Source organism: Equus przewalskii, unplaced genomic scaffold, assembly GCF_037783145.1.
Source record: "Equus przewalskii isolate Varuska unplaced genomic scaffold, EquPr2 ChrUn-5, whole genome shotgun sequence".
In the NCBI taxonomy this organism is placed as follows: Eukaryota; Metazoa; Chordata; class Mammalia; order Perissodactyla; family Equidae; genus Equus; species Equus przewalskii.
Window position 1 is genome coordinate 342,953 of NW_027228753.1, and position 16,329 is coordinate 359,281.

General features: G+C 39.8%; 1 protein-coding gene and 1 long non-coding RNA gene across 8 annotated transcripts in view; one reads left to right on the forward strand and one right to left on the reverse strand.

Annotated features, from left to right (window-relative positions):
- The window catches only part of UHMK1 (U2AF homology motif kinase 1), an 89,071-nt gene extending 87,540 nt beyond the window's left edge, over positions 1-1,531 (reverse strand). For 6 of the 7 annotated variants that reach the window (XR_011536879.1, XR_011536878.1, XR_011536877.1 and 3 more), the window contains exon 1: positions 1,085-1,352. Coding sequence is in view for 4 of the 7 variants with exons in the window: in XM_008533315.2 (XP_008531537.2) it covers positions 1,085-1,352 (268 nt within the window). In the remaining 3 variants the exon portion in view is untranslated. Of the gene's footprint in view, positions 1-1,084 lie in introns of all 7 variants that reach the window. The other variant, XM_070608211.1, reaches the window with a different exon arrangement.
- LOC139081679 (uncharacterized) lies at positions 1,131-11,716 on the forward strand. Its single transcript, XR_011536880.1, has 2 exons — positions 1,131-1,517; positions 10,832-11,716. It is a non-coding gene; the product is annotated as an uncharacterized lncRNA (long non-coding RNA).
- The last annotated feature ends 4,613 nt before the right edge of the window (positions 11,717-16,329 follow it).

The window sequence follows — 16,329 nt, forward strand, 5'->3', positions numbered from 1 at the left end:
CGGCACAATAATTCAAATGTGTTTTGCCAAGCACTCAGTGGTGGGTGAATCTGCACTTTGGGTGCCAAGCAAAAATAATCAAAAGTAAAAATCTAAATATTAAGTATTCTTTAAGATGAATGTCACAACATGCAAAAAGAAAATTGAACATTGGTTCTTGACCCCAAATAGCACTCTATAATCTAAATATTAAAAGAAGAGATTTATACTTTCAAGATGACTTTTTAACCCAATCTTGCAGAGATTCAACAAGTCCTCAGGCCTGCAAAAAATTTCTCTCTTAAATACCACGGTTATATACACCATTTAGCAAGCTTAAAAAAAAAAAACAAAAAACGCAACACTAGTGTTAAGAAATTCTCCCAAATGGTGATATAAAAAAGGTCACTTCAAATTAAACATGGATTATGCTTGCCTGGAACCAAGACATTTCTTTATTAGCCAAAGCTATAACTAATTATAAAGTCTCTGTTGGTGTAATGACAATGGACACTGTTTTCCGAGATCAATCATCAGTAATCATTACATAACTTACAGTCTGAATACCTGAATCATGAAACATAGTCCTCCCAGGGAAAATTATAAAGTGTTCCTAATTTTCACACTTCCATAAGGACTTCTATGTAATACTGAGTCATTTCTCCCAAATCCATACTAAATATGTACCAGGTAATAATCTATATGAGTTTTTAGCACTGATGTCACAAGCCCTAGAAATATTTCCCATTTTTCACTCCTATGCGAGGATTCAAAAATTTCCATACAAGACAATCTAGCAACGATATGCCTCCTTTCACTAGAGAAGATAATTCTCGATGCTAACCGGTGTCCAATGCAGACCTGAAGCAAAAGGAACTTACTGAGCATCTACTATGTGACACCGGGCAAAGCAGACCACCCCCTCCACCGTATTGCAAACAGTAAAAGGGTGAAAGAGGGATGGGAAGGGGGCCCAGACAGGGTGACAACGAGAAGGCCAGAGCCACTTCTCCCGCTAAAGGACGGAAGAAGGAACGCCAGGCTGAGAGGGAGTGTACGCTGGGGCTGGGACCTGGGCGAGGAGAGACGAGCCGGCTGCTATTACCGATGTTCCTGTGACCCTGCAACTGCTCCAGCGCCGCCCTCTCTTTGCGGAAACCATACTCGGCGGCAGACGCTGCAGCCCCGGTGGTTCCCGGCGGTAAGAACTGCTTGAGGGCGCCGGGGGGCGAGCCGGGTGTGCCGCAGCAGCGCACCCGGTACACCGAGGCCGAGGAGCCGCTCCCCAGGCGGCTCTGTACCTGCCACAGCCGCCCGAAGGCTTCCAGAAACCGCGGCGGCTCCGCGCCCCACGCGCAGCCGGATCCCGCCATCGGTGTGGACTGCGGGCGCTGACACGGGAGCTGACGCGACGCCCGGGACAGGCCGGCAGGACCTGAGGTCACATCCCCGCCCGCCGGACCAGCGGCTCCGCAGGGAGGGGCCTGCAGCCGCCTCACCGACTGCCGGGACCTCAGGCCGCCATGACACCGGAAACGGTATGCACCCGGGTCCCAGAAGCCGGAAATAGGGCCAGAGCCAATCCTCCAGGCTGAAGGAGGCGGGCCCAGAAGGGGCGGGGGCTACAGTTGATTAGTGAATTTCATGTAGCGAAAGAACTGAGGGTGCGAAATGGTAAACTTAATAGTGAGTACTTACTATTCCAGGCCGACTGCTAACCGCTTTCAAATACGTCACGTGAAACTAAAACGGGTTCTTTTTCTTGTTGAGGCACCTCACCTCACCACTGCGAACCTAGGAAAATAAAACCGTGCCTACATTTCTCCTCGATGGTATCCCAAGGGAAATACCCCGGTTACTAAAGCTGAGGGTTTACTACCAGCTCCACGGCCATGGTCGCTAGGATGCAGAATTCTGGATGCCCAGGCTCTTGTGCTCCTCTTGGTCCACCTTGCCTATGGCTGCCTTGTCAAAAAGCATTCCACCCTGGGCAAACGTGGATCCTTTACAAATTTTTATTTTTCATGTATTCATTCAATTCTTTTACTCATTCAACAAACGTTTACTGAGCAACATATGTAGCAAATGGGAGTCTCAATCCACAAACTAGCATGTGTAATAAATGTAGGCTTCCTTATTTTTCTGTAATTCAACTTTTTCTGTTTCAAGCTCCTTTCAGATGGGGTGGTAGAAACTTCGTCCCAATTTGCCCCCATCTCCTTTTCCTCATGTTTTATCTAAGTTTCTAGGTGCGTGGAGTGACTTATGTACTGCAAGGTGGAGAGGTGAAGGGGCCATCTGCTTTTTAGTTTCGTTGGTCATCATCTTGTCTGGTTGCCACTGAGATGGGCCTTATTTCAATGTCTACATAGCTCTTTCAGGGTCTAGAGTAGGGAGAGCTCTGTGCACTCTCCTGCTATTTCTAACAAGCATTTTCTCTATGTCTAAAGGCCATACCAATCACTTGAGAGCTTGAGTTTTTGGAATACTAAAATCAGATGATGCTCACAGGTTCCTCTAAGGGCAATAAGCACAGCCGTTTATCTGCTTGTGTAAAAGGAGGGCAAAGTGGGGAAAGTGGGGAGTGGGGAGGGAAGTTAAGTCCTGAATAGAGGGAAGAGACGAAATAGAAATGAACTCTGATTTCAAGGAACTTGGAGTTGGTAGAATGAGTTAGATATGTGTATCATTATGATCCAAGGTATAAAGGTAAAAATGCTCCAAAGGAAGTGGAGGTAAATCACTAGGACTTCTTAGAGGAACTCTGAGCAACTCACATGTTAGAAAAGTATGAGTTAAAAGAAGCATTTCATTCCAGTCTATGTTGTTGTAATAGAATGTATTGTAATCAGAGAGAGCATAAATGCTGAACTTTTACAAGTTGACTAGGTCCTCCTTGTGAAAAGTATCTATTTTTATAATCCATATCTTGGTTACATGTAAGCCCTTTACCTGAGTGCTAGAAGCAGGTGTTATTAGTCTGAATATATTCTCCAGTAAAGCTTTATTTCTTTCTGCATTTCCAACTTCTCTTATACTATGATGTCTTCTCATTGCTCCCTTGTTAACAAACAAGTTATAAAGGAACTAAATTATATAATTGAGCCACATTTGAAAGTGGTGCCAAGAATAACCCAAAACAGATATTCCTTGGAATCCCTTTAAAGAAGGGCTGGCCCATATTTTAATGTTGAACTCTTGAAGATCCAAATCCTTCAAGCACGAAAGTAATGACTCTATGGTAACCAATATCCAAAATGGCCCCCAATGATCCTTGTCTCCTAGTATTCACATTCTCTTATACTTCCCTCTTGCAGTGAATGTGGCTGACCTGTGTAACTGATAGGATATTGTAGAAATGGTTGTGAATGACTTCCTAGATCATAAAAGTCATTGCAGCTTCTACGTTGCACTTGTTTTGGGGGAAGCTAGCTGCCTTGTAATGAAGACCCTCAAGACTTCTCCTATGGAAAAGTCTACAATGGTGAGGACCTATGTAAAGACTTCTCCTATGTAGACGTCTCCTCCTATGGAGACGTCTACATGCTGAGGAACTGAAGCCTCCTGCCAACAGCCATTTGAGTGAATCATCTTGGAAGTAGATTTTCCAGTTCCAGTTAAGCCTTCAGATGACTGCAGTTCTGGCTGCATAAATCTTGACTGCAAATTTATGAGAGACCCCTAAGCTAGAAGTACCCGTCTAAGCCACTTCTAAATTCAGTCCTACAAAAAGTATATGCATTAATGTATGTTTATTGTTGTTTTCAGTTGCTAAGTAGTTTTTGGAGTATTTGTTATGTAGCAATAGAAAAATACAAACTAGAAAGGAATAAGTAATTAATGTCTGTAAAACTTAACATTATTACAAAGTTACTTTGTAGACCAGTTTTATACATTTACGCTCTAATTAGCTGTCAAAGAGTGCATGACTTACCATATCCATATCAATATAAACCATTACTATTAAAATTTTTCTTTTTAATTTTATAATCAAAAATATTTTGATAGAGTTTTTATCTTGTTATTAGTCTACTTTTTTCATGCTTTTATTAGATATTTTTATTTTCTCTTCTGTAAATTTTCTTACATGATCACCTTGTAGAATTCCTTTTTCCTTTTCGTTTCCTTCACTCCTGTGGTCTTTCTCCTTAGATTCTCTCCTTTCCTCCTGGCTAGTACAGACCAGGGAATAAATGCTATATATTCACTTGGAATTCCAGTCTCTAACTAGCAAGAATCTACTGCCCCTCTCTAACCCATTCTTTCTTCTCTCCTGAATGATATCTCTTTGCAATATGCTGTGGATTGAATGTTTGTGTGCCCCCCCCCCATTCGTATGTTGAAACCCTAATCCCAAATGTGATAGTGTTTGAAAATAGGGACTTTGGGAGATAATTATGTCATGAGGGTGGAACACTTATGATGGGATTAGTGCCCTTATAAGAAAAGATGCAAGAAATCTTGCTTCCTCTTTCTGCTGTCTACCATGTGAAGATGTAATGAGAAGACAGCTGTCTGTAAACCAAGAAGAGAGCCTTCACTAAGAACCCGACTATGCTGGCACTCTGGTCTTGGACTTCTAGCCCCCAGAATCATGAGAAATAAATGTTTGTTTTTTAAGCATCTCAGTCTATGGTAATTTATTATAGCAGCTTAAACTGACTAAAACACAGTGGTTATCATAAACTTTGGCCATCTGAGGGTTCCTATAATAGGATCCATTTCTTCCTGGCATTATAAATATCTATTTCAAGAGACTTTGTTCTGGTTACTTTCTTCTACATCCTCAGATAGGTTGACCAATCCATACGTAGTCTGTCACAACATTTCCCACCATTTCAATTCCCACATCCCCTTCAATGTCAGAAGCAGCTTTAGAAAGAGCCTGAGCCTGGTCCTTTGGGACTTCCCTGTAGGTCTAGAGACCAAGCCCTGGCTTCAGAGTCAGACCTGATTTCAATCTACCACTTACTGTCTATGTGACCCTAAGTAAATTACCCAAAACTGTCTTGGCCCTAGTTTCTTTGGCTAATTTTAAGATGGGATGAAATATCTACTTTTGTCATAATTAAATAAATGTAAATTATTTCATGATTATCTCATGAAGTACCTGACATATGGTGGGTTCTTAGTAAGATTTGCTCCTTTCACTTATTTCTGTAATTCTATGCTTGGACTTAGAGAGCCCATTAAAACAAAACAGATATTTCTCATCGTGACTTTTCCTCAGTGGACTGCAAAGATGCTACAGGTAACTAATTTGTTCCTTGACACCTCTTCTAAATATTTCCTCCAGCTATTCTGTCTCCTTGTGGTATCTGAGGGACCGGAATCACAATTCCTTCCCCTGTCCAAGTTTACTGGCCTTCGGATGGAGGAAGATAACATGGTGCAGGAGATTCATCTTGCAAGCCCTTTTTGGAAAGTCAGTACGGGCCAGCTATGACAGGGAATTCTGTCACCTCCGGATGTTTGAATTTGATCTCTTAATGGACTGGAGGCTACTGGTGACTCGAGATCTGGGAGGAGTTTAGAATTTAGTTTAGAGAGTGCGTTGGTTCCCTCTGTTGTTATAATGGAGGAATTACAGTAGCTGAGGGCATAGAGGCAAGTCATCAAGCACTGCGGAAATAGTCTCCAAAATCAGAGTAAAACAGGGAGAGAGAGGATTTTTTTGTCCAGATTGTAAAGGAGGTGGCTGAGAGGGACAATTGACTTACCCGCTTGGTCTAATCCCAGAATCATTTTCCTTGGCCCAATGGCACAAGAGAGCTGGCTGGATTCATTGATGCTGGAGCTGTACCATCAGAGTGCAAGGAACGGTAGAGTGACTTAGGGAGAAAGAGGCTAATCTGTGATCAAAAAGAAGACATTTCTTTGAGAAAAGATGAAAATTCAGTTTATAGAGCACTTTGTGAGCTGTTACATAGTGAAGTCCCTTTGATAAACAATAGCTCTTTATAAAAACTGTACAAAATTATTATTTCCTATCCACAAGCCTATATTACCCTTTGTAGTTATCTTCCTGAAAGAATTATGGCAAAACTTAACAGAGAAACCTTTTTCTTCAAACTACTTTGGGATCAAATCCCAAAAGAATAAATTGAGAGATGGAAAAGAAAAGAAAGCAAGTCAGATATGCCTGTGGTTAGTTATGCCTTTCCAACTCTCATTTGTCAGGACTAAACAAGGTAATATGCATGAAAAGAGTTTGAAAGCTATAAAACATGGTATTATTATTTTCTTATAGAGATGAAGGCAGCAAAAGTGGAGATGTCACAAATTGAAGACATCATGTAAGTCTCCAACTAGCTCTCGTGTGAAAAGTAGGTGCTTAATCACATTAGTGAGTCTAAATAGTAGAAATACTTATCCCTCAAGTCATTAATTAAAATCAATCTGGTCTTGACTTTTAGACCAAGAGAGATTGAATATTCTAGAGAGAGGACTGTGGAGCCCAAATCCAGAAAAGTGGAAAAGCCTGGTAGCTTGTAACCATTCATTCATTTATTCATGATTTCAATAAATATTTATAAAAAACCACTAGAATTTCCTGGGCAAAGAACTCATAGTCTGGTGGAGGAGATAGATAAGATTAAAGAGGAAAAACAAATCACGGGTGAAGGGTTATGTCTAGAGCATAAGAAAAAGCTCATCATTCGAGATTGGAGAGAGTCATGAGATAATGATTGTGGGGAAACCCATCCGATGAATGGAAAAATGCTGATGACCCCAAGCTTTTCCATTGAGGTGGCATGATATCATCATTGGAAGAGGGGAGGAAGAAGAAGTGAGAGTTGGAAGAGAGAATAATTTCCGTGAGAAGTGTGTTGGAGAGGAGGGTGGGTTTAAATCGAACAGCATATATCTATCTTGAAGATTGATTTGATATCTTCTTTTAGATAATATTTAGCAGGCAGCTCTGCACTGGATATGGTATTGGGGAAAATGCTAGGGGGAGGGGATATATCTCAATGTCCCTCTTGTAAACTGCCCCCAGGAACTATTTGTCCTGGAAATTTTGACTGGGGAGTGTCAACTTACTATTTTATTAGTATCGCAAACTTAATATATGTAAAACTACCCTCCTGCTCTTTCTCCCCAAGTTGTCTTATCCACAGCTATCTCCAGTTCGGTTAATGGAAACTCTGTCCTTCCAGATGCTCAGGCCAAAAACCCTGGAGTCATCCTTGCCTCTTTTCTTTCTCCCATCTTCAAAATATACTCAGATTCCAACTGCTTTTTTTTTTTTTTTTTTTTTTACCATCTCGCAGCTACTAGCCTGGTCCAAGGCTCTATCACCTCTTGCCTAGATTGTTGAAATAACCTCCAAACTGGTCTCCTTACTTCCTTTCTTTTACTCCTACAGTCTCCTCTCAACACTGTATCCAGAGTGATCCAGTTAAGCAGAAGTCACGTCAGGTCACTGCCCTTGCCCCAAAGCCTCCAATGGCTCTCATGTCACTCAGAGTTAAAGTAAAAAATCCATAAAATGGACCAGAAAGCTTTACATAATTTAGACTCTTCAACCTCTCCGACCTCATCTCCTCCCATTGTCCCCCTTGTCCACTCTGGTCCCAACACACTGGCCTCTTGATTGTTCTTCAAACACATCAAGCATCTGCTTTCCCCAGGAAGGGAACGTGCTGATCTCTGCCTAGATATCTGATATTCTCAGATATCTACATGGCTCACTTTTCATTTCTTTCAGGTTTCTACCCAAATGTCGCTGCACTGGTGAGGCCTTTCCTGACCACCCTAATATAAATTAGTAATTCCCTACTTTCCAGGCATTCCCTGTTACTCTATACTTTGCTTTCATCTTCCTCCATAGCACTTTTATTTGGCATAGTATATATTTTCTTTTCTTCTTATTACTAGATTCCCGTGTCTAAAATGTAAGTTTGGCAAAGACAAGTTTAATTCTTGTTCATCACTGCATTTCCAGTGCTGAAACAGTGTCTGGCTCATATTAGGCACTTTTTAAATATATTTGTTAAATGATCGTCTACTTTTTCTGCAGAGGCAGCAACTGAGGCCAGTCAATAGAGAGGAGATGACAACCAAGAGGGGAAAATGGAGAAAGAAGAAGGTGGGCTTTACCCGAAGGCATTATGTCCTAAAAAGGAAAGAAAATTCGAAAAAGAACTAGAGGAGAAAGTCCTTGAGGAGGGAAAAGAGCAGAGCAGTTGAGATGAGCAAAATCCACCTGCCCTCCAACAGTAGAAGGGCTTGGCCGACTGCTGGGGTCGCATGAGAACAAGTAAGAGCCCGAGGAAAGTCTGCTTATGGGTCAGAATCATAAGATTTGGGGCTTTATTTATTTCATCTCTTCCCACTCCCCTTTGATTGAGATGAGAATTTCCTCACAAATGAGACACACGACACAGACATTGTAGCTGGATGGTTGGGTGGCAGTGGAGAGCCAGTCGCCACCTGGAGCCTCGGCTCCAAGAGAAGCCCTCTGGAACCCTCGTTTGTCCTTTCCTTTATTCAAGGAAGTCTCAAGAGTGGGACTGTTTCTGCAGTGTGAAGTCTTCCCTGATGTAGCAAGAAGATGAAGTGCTTTTTAATATTTGCTTTCTCTTAGGTAATCCTTCTTTTTTCTTTGTGGCTCCATGTTACGGGTTTGCCACATTGCTGTTAAGCAGATCAAGCAGAAGCATCTGTAACATCTGAAGGGAGGACCCAGGCCCGCCCCCACTCCCGCCCCCTGCAGAACCCTGGGACTGTAGCCTCCTCCTGGGCGGGGAAGCTTTCTGCTGGCTTTTTCTAATCCTCAATCCTGGGCAGAGATTCTTTATATAGGATTGAAGGACACTGTGGGGTGAACTATGGGAAGGGAGATGGAGAGGCAAAGGTGGTTGAGGAAGAGGAGACTATGCCTGCCTCTACATAGGAGGACAAAACTTCCTTCTTGCATATTCATCCTTTACCCCAAATCAAAGGCACCTGTTTTCTTTGTTTGGGGAGCCATAGCTTTGTGAAAGTATTCCCTATGGCACCATTTTGATTGCTGCATGCTGTAAATAAAATTTATCCTTTGTGTGAAATTACTTCTGGAGTAGTTTGATGAACTTGCCAAAGAGAGGACTCACTTTGGTCCAGTGACAGATCTACTTATTTTGGCCCAATTATTAGTGTACTTTTTGTATTGTTCTCTCTCCCCACAAAGGATCACAACTGTGATGCAAGTCATTAGTGTAGATAGAGAAAACTTCAGTTTTTCCTTTGTTTTACTGTCTTTGACTTTTTTTACCTTATTCAAATAGGCCTAAAAGTCTTACAATAAATTCCTACTGTGTAAGATGCTAATGAGGTATACTATGTGGAATATTTCATGGGCAAGAGTAGTTTTCCCCTATTTCAAACTAAAAATTGCTTTTTAGCCAAACTTTCTTGAAAAAATAGGTGGTAAAGCTTAGTTTACCTTTTGAAGTGAACCTTTGTTTTGTTTTCATACATTTTTAAAATTCATAAGGCAGACAAATTTTTATTAAATAACTGACTTAAGTCAAAATGAGATTTAATTTTCTGAAAGGTAGGCTTGGTTGATTTAATTTAAATAAAAGCTGTACATTTATTTTAATTAATGTTACTCATAACATGGCGTTTTAGTAAGACTTATTGAATAGTTAAGCTAATCAAATCACAACCTGAAAAATTTTGAGTAAAGATCTAGTTTGAGATACAAATTTATAGAACACTTAAAAAAATATGTTCTTACTGAGCGACGTGATCAGTCTCAAACACAAACAGCAGTTACAAAATTATTGTATATATGATTGGGGTTTTCTTTTTGCATGAAAGTGTTATTTTTGAAAAAATGCAGAAAAAAATTTCTCTAATATGAAATCTGCTTTTTTTGCTGCAAAAAATTTTAATTCGGAGTCAAACTTGAGATAAGCATGTATGGATTTCATTTTTAAATGAAATAAGATAGTTTTTGTCCTTGCTCTTGATGCTTGCTATACAATAGTCCCTGCTTATCCACAGGGGATATGTTCCAAGACCCCCAGTGGATGCCTGAAACCACAAATAGTACCAGGCCCTATATATATATCTATATACATAGATATATATATAGATCTATCTATATAATATATAATGTTTTTTCCTATATATACATACCTATGATAAAGTTTAACTTATGAACTAGGCACACTAAAAGTTTAACAACAACAACTAATAATAAAATAGAACAATTATAAGAATATACTGTAATAAAAGTTATGTGAATGTGGTCTCTCTCTCTCTCAAAATACCTTATTGTATTGCACTCACCCTTTTCCTTGTGATGATGTGAGCTAGTACAATGCTTACGTGATGAGATGAAGTGAGGTGAATGATGTAGGCATTGTGACATAATGGTAGCCTGCTGTTGGCCTTCATCAGTGCATCAAAAGGAAGAACATTGAGCCATCGTGTTGTCGATGGTTGGATGTCAGGAGCAGACCGTGTCTATGGTTGGAGATCCGACAAAAGGATAATTCATGTCCTGGGTGGGATGGAGCAGGACAGTAGATTTCATCCTGCTACTCAGAATGGCACACAATTTAAAACTTATGAGTTGTTTGTTTCTGGAATTTTCCATTTAATGTTCTCTGATCATGGTTGATCGCAGATAACTGAAACCACAGAAAGCAAAACCGTGGATAAGGGGGAACTATTGTACGAGAAAAAACATTCTCACCCGTGTAAGTAATTGAAAACTGCTGCAAAATGTTTATTGTCTTTTAATGAAAGGATACCCTTATTACCAATCCACAAATTCTCTGGGGGAAAATCAGTAAATCTCATTCTTGTGTATGATCAGACTGTGGCTCACAAAGTTCTTTCTCTTTTCTCAAAGCCAAGAGCAGAAGATTCAGAAAAAAGATCCCTCACCCAGTTATACATATTGATTGGAAGGAAGAAAAAGTGCTGTTCAACTTTGTTCTGCAGTTCTTCTAGCTTATTTGTAATCAGACTTGAAACTCACTGACTTCTCATCCTAAGCAGCAGTGAAAACTGTTTGAAATTTCCTTTTAAAATATGATTTTTCCAAAGACTCAGTTTCCTTTTAAATACAAGAATCTTGTCACTTAAGTTCATGCATTTTCTTCAGGGCGTTACAGAGACTTTTTCAACAGCCCCATAGACTCAAAAATGTCTGCTAAGAAGGTGAATTTCTGCCATCGTTCTTCATGTTCAAAGCATCGGCAAAAGCTGGCCTCCTATTTTCTTGAAAAGTATCCTGCAATTCACCTTTCAGCTGTACGCCCTATTGAGAACTCCTCCTCTGCCAACCACCAGATATCTGTGTGTACCAAGAGATTTGAGTGTTCTTTGTCCAGATTTTTAAATATTTTTGAGTGAACAGGTCTTTGTTTAATAAAGTTAAGCGTTTTTGTAACATCATCCATAAGTTTTTCCTTTCAAATCCAAGAGGTTTTCAACAGCATCTCTCCTTGAAGAAGGCAGTCTGCTGTGACAACATCAGGATTTTCTCTTAATTTTTTTTTACAACAAAGATGAAACCTCTCACAGAGCCAGCTCTTGATGGGGCACCATTAGTTATACTTGCCAATAGAGTGACTCCAAGATAAACTCTCTTTTCTACACACAAAGATACAATATTTCCTGGCCTTTTCTTGTTTCCATCTGTCCTTTGCAGAAGAAAGGGCTTTCTTAAATTTTATCATTGTTAAAAATCTTACTATTGAATATTATCATCATTAAAAATTTATTTCTGAAATCTGTTGACTCATCAACCTGGAGAAAGAAATTCTTGTTCTTCAGTGTTTTTCACAAAATCTCCAGTATCATGTGACTTGTCATCAATCTGTTGCTTTATCGTATTGTTTGAGAATGGAACCTTCTCAATTTCTCATGCTACATGTGGTAGGCTGAATAACGGCCCTCAAAGATATCCCTGGAAACCATGCATGTTAACTCTGCCCTGTTTTCACATCACCTTCTCCTCTGTGTCAACTCTTCTTCTGCCTGCCTCTTAGAAGGATTGGTGACTGCATTTAAGGCCCATCTATATAATACAAGATAGTCTCCCCATCTCAAAATCCTTAACTTAGCCACATCTACAAAAACTCTTTTTTCAAATAAAGTAAGATTCACAGGTTCTGGAGAATAGAACGTGGACATATCTTTGGGAGCCTTTATCAGCATACCACAAAGCACTGGAAATACTTGGTTTACAGCCCTTGTAAAACCCATTGATAATCAGCCTTCACTGTAAAGATGGATTTCTTTTTTGCCCGTTATTGCATTAGTGCAGTGAAATGACTGAGGTGACCATAATTTTTAGTGGTAACTTTAGCAGAACTTTCCACAGGCTTAGGCCTAAAATATTCCTGTTTCTTCTCATACCTCGTCTTCAAAAATTTCCACATGTGATCATCAGCAGTGATGGTAAACATGATTGCTAATATAATCTAAAATGGAAGGGCATGAAAAATAACTAAATGAGAAAGTTGCAAGGCTATGAAAACTTCACAATACAATTTACTTCCAACCTAAATAATCCATGTTTTGCAATGTTTATAACAATAGCAAAGCTTCAGGGAGAAACTGCGTTATGACACACAAAGTTACTTCTTTAGAATGAAATATCCCTCTGATTTTCTATTACACCAGTAGAGTTTGTTCACTCCTGTTAAGGCAGCTAGTGGCTTGGTGACTTATAAGGCTTGGTTGTGGATGCAATTTGGAGAGGAGAGACTGACGTCATCAGTCTACCATTCTCCCTTCTGTGCAATACGGCACTCACCAGTTGTCACATTGAAACTGAGAATGAGACAACTAAATGAATATGGTCCCACTGTGCGCCATCTTACGGGACCAAGACACCTCCTAATGAAACTGCTAACAGTGCTGTTGGGTCACCGTCCCTCACTGTGAGCGCTGGCACTGGGCAGCACACAACATACGAAGATGATGGGTCTTGTTTTCAATCTTGATTTGTTGCTCAATGTGCAATGTTAGGGTTCCGTGGAACCTTGGTTATAAACCCTAATTTAGATCTTCATGACTATAAGAGTGAAGTAAGCCAAGAACACCTGCTTTTTAGTTTTTCCTTCTTTACAATCCTTACATGTGCCAGACACTGCTCTACCTACTTTATATACGTTAACTAACTTAATCTTCACAACCACCTGACAAGGTGGCTATACTATTATTATCTCCATTTTACAAATGAGGAAACTGAGGCACTAAGAAGCTAGGTCACTTACTCAAGGTTACACAGCTAGCTTACACACAGCTCTTGTGACACTGTTGACTCTTCACCCCTGGAATGGTAAGAGTTTCCCGCTGTTGCTAGACTCTGGAGACCTCATATTCCTTTGTTTCTCAGTCCTGCCCACACCTCTATAAGTGGTCTTTTCATTAAAGCCTGATCATTTGACTCTTTGGGGGTGAATTTTGCTTCCTGTGAGGACCCTAACCAATACAGTGTCTTATGTCACATACCAATAGTTCTGTGTCCTCATTCCAAATTTACAACTTTGCATCAAATCTTCTGTTGTTCAATGTGACTCTCCTCTCCTCTACATGTTACTTGAACTAGCGATAAACTAATTTATTCCAAATTGTGAATGACCAACCCGCTTAACCCTTCCAGAGATGTAACTATGATTTTCTAAGTAAATTAAGTGGGGGTGTATTTTTCAGTAAAATTATAAACTGAAGTATAATATATACAGAAATATGTCCAAGTTATGGGTATATAGCCGAATGAATTTTCATGAAGTGAGCACACCTAGGTAAGTGGCACCCAGATCAAGAAAATATTTTCAAATTCAGTTTATTCAGCAGTCACTTATCTTCTTTCATTCCCAGCATCCAGGACAGAGTCTAGGTCATTCATTTTTTCTGGTCCATGAGTTAGACAGCCAAGGTAGAAGCCACTGGTATAATAATGAAACGTCCTCACACGTCTGTCTGTGAAAGCACTTTGTAATCTGTATGTTCAGTACCACAAAAGCTTAAACATTTTTCTAAAGGCTTAGCTCCAAGTTCTCCTCCACCCTGAAAGTTTCTGTCTTTGATGATGTCATCCTGCCAGTGTCTCCCCTCTTTTCTCTTTTTCAGGACTCTTGCCGGTACTATTCCATTGCTATTCATCCTATGTTGCTTTTTCTGTCTGTGCTCACGTGTGTTGCTGGGGAAGGAAATGTTTCTTATAGCTGATAACCGACACTCAAGAAATACTTGTGGTCTTGTCCACTACATATTCACCACCCCTTTTACTTTGGATATGCAGCTGGGGAATGAGTGGTATTATGGGTTGCATGTTTGTGTCCCCCCAAAATTCATGTGTCAGAACCCCAACCCCCAATGTGATGGTATTAGGAGGTGGGACCTTTAGAAGGTAATTAGGATTAGATGAGGTTATAAAGGTAGAGCCCCCATGAATGAGATTAGTGCCGTTATAGGAGTCACAAGAGCTTGCTTCTTGTGTTCTACTCTCCACCATGTGAGGACACAATGAGAAGCTGGCGGCCTGCAACCCAGAAGAGGGTTCTCACCAAACCAGACTCTGCTGGCACCCTGATCCTGGACTTCCAGCCTTCAGAAATCTGAGAAATAAGTTTCTGTTGTTTATAAGCCACCTCGTTTATGGTACCTTGTTACAGCAGCTCAAATTGCCTAAGACAGATGTCAGGAAGGGTTGGGATACCAAACAGATGTTTGCAATAAGTTCATAGAACAAGATTATTGACCGGAATAAGAATCCACCTGTGATTCCTTTTGCATGATGTTTTCCGTGTGCAATGATTTATAGTCTCGGGAGTTATCAGGCAGAGACCAGGGATGGGGCTGTGTAAGAGCTCTTTTTTTCCCCTAAGGTATAATTGACACATAACATTATATTATTTTTGGGTGTACAGCATAACAATTCAATATTGGCATATATTGTGAAATGATCACCACAATAAGTCTAGTTAACATCCGTCACTATACATGGTTACAAAATTTTTTATTTCTTCCTTGTGAGGGAGACGATTTTTCACGTGAATATATATCTGTTTTGCAGTGGTTAAAATGTACTTCATAGTAGACATTGCTTTAAATGTGTTAACAATGGATGGATATTGGGTGGCGACTAGTAGTATGAGGCACAATAAGTAATAAAAGTGGTTTATTGTTATTATTATTCTATTACAATTAACAAATTCAACACTGGGATCTGGTCAAGACTAACTTTCCAGCGTTAAATTTGATGATATTTCTACTCTTATCTGAAGAGCCCTAGAGTTTGACAAAGACTATGAGCTTGCTAGGTCAAAGCCACTATGAAATTCTTATAGCTCCATTTATTCATGTGTATTTTCATACCTACTATGTGAAAGTCATTGTATTAGCTATTAGGCAAAAGGCAGAGACTAGCATGGGGGGAGAAGGAATAACCTTGATATTAAAACCAGAAGATAGTTTGAGAAATGAAATTTAGATCCTGTCTCACTCATGAACATAATTGCAAATATCTTAAGCTATTGGCAAGATTATACTGAGTGCAAGAAGCCTTACACAAAAGAGTGCTTACCTTATGACTCCATTTACATGAAATTGTTGAACAGTCAAAACTAATCTATGGTGAAAAAAATCAGAACATTGGTTGCCTCTGTTGGGTCTAGGGGCCGGAATTCACTGGATGGGACACAAGCAAACTTTAGAGATGACAATAAAGTTCTATATCTTGATAAGGATTTGGATTTCACAGGTGTGTTATTTGGAGTTGAGGTCATTCAAGAATGCTGAAGCCATTCACCTCGAGCATGTTGTGGAATCACTCTTGTGTTAAAATACAGAAAATATACTGGAAGAGGGTGAGACCCCACTCATGCATTCAGTGAACTTCTATTGAATATTTGCTCTGTGCAATATCCTGTTTTAGGCGCTAGGGATTTCTTTTTTTTCAAATGTAGCAAGATAGAGTTCTTGCCTTTAAGAAGTGATTCTTCAACTAGAGGCTCTCATCAGATGCTTTGGTGAATAAAAAAAAATCATGGATACAGACTGAGTATAAAGACACCATATAGTTGTTAAAAAAAGTTAAAGAAATAGAAGCTAGATTGTAAAATGTTACAGAGAGGAAGAAATGAAAGCAGCAGGTATAGAATATGTGTGAGCAGTTTGGCAGAATGTTCTTCCTCAATTCAGGGAATTTTGTAATTAACAGCTGTGATTACAACACATGTTTATTTCTAGCATTGCTCAAAGGCTACATTTCTAAAGTTTGGGTGTGTTTGGGTAATAAGATGTAAGAATGGCTTGTTTTTTGAGCTTTTTCTGGGAACATAATTCCCCACAGTAACTATCCAAAATGTACTCTACCCTTGCATTCTGCCA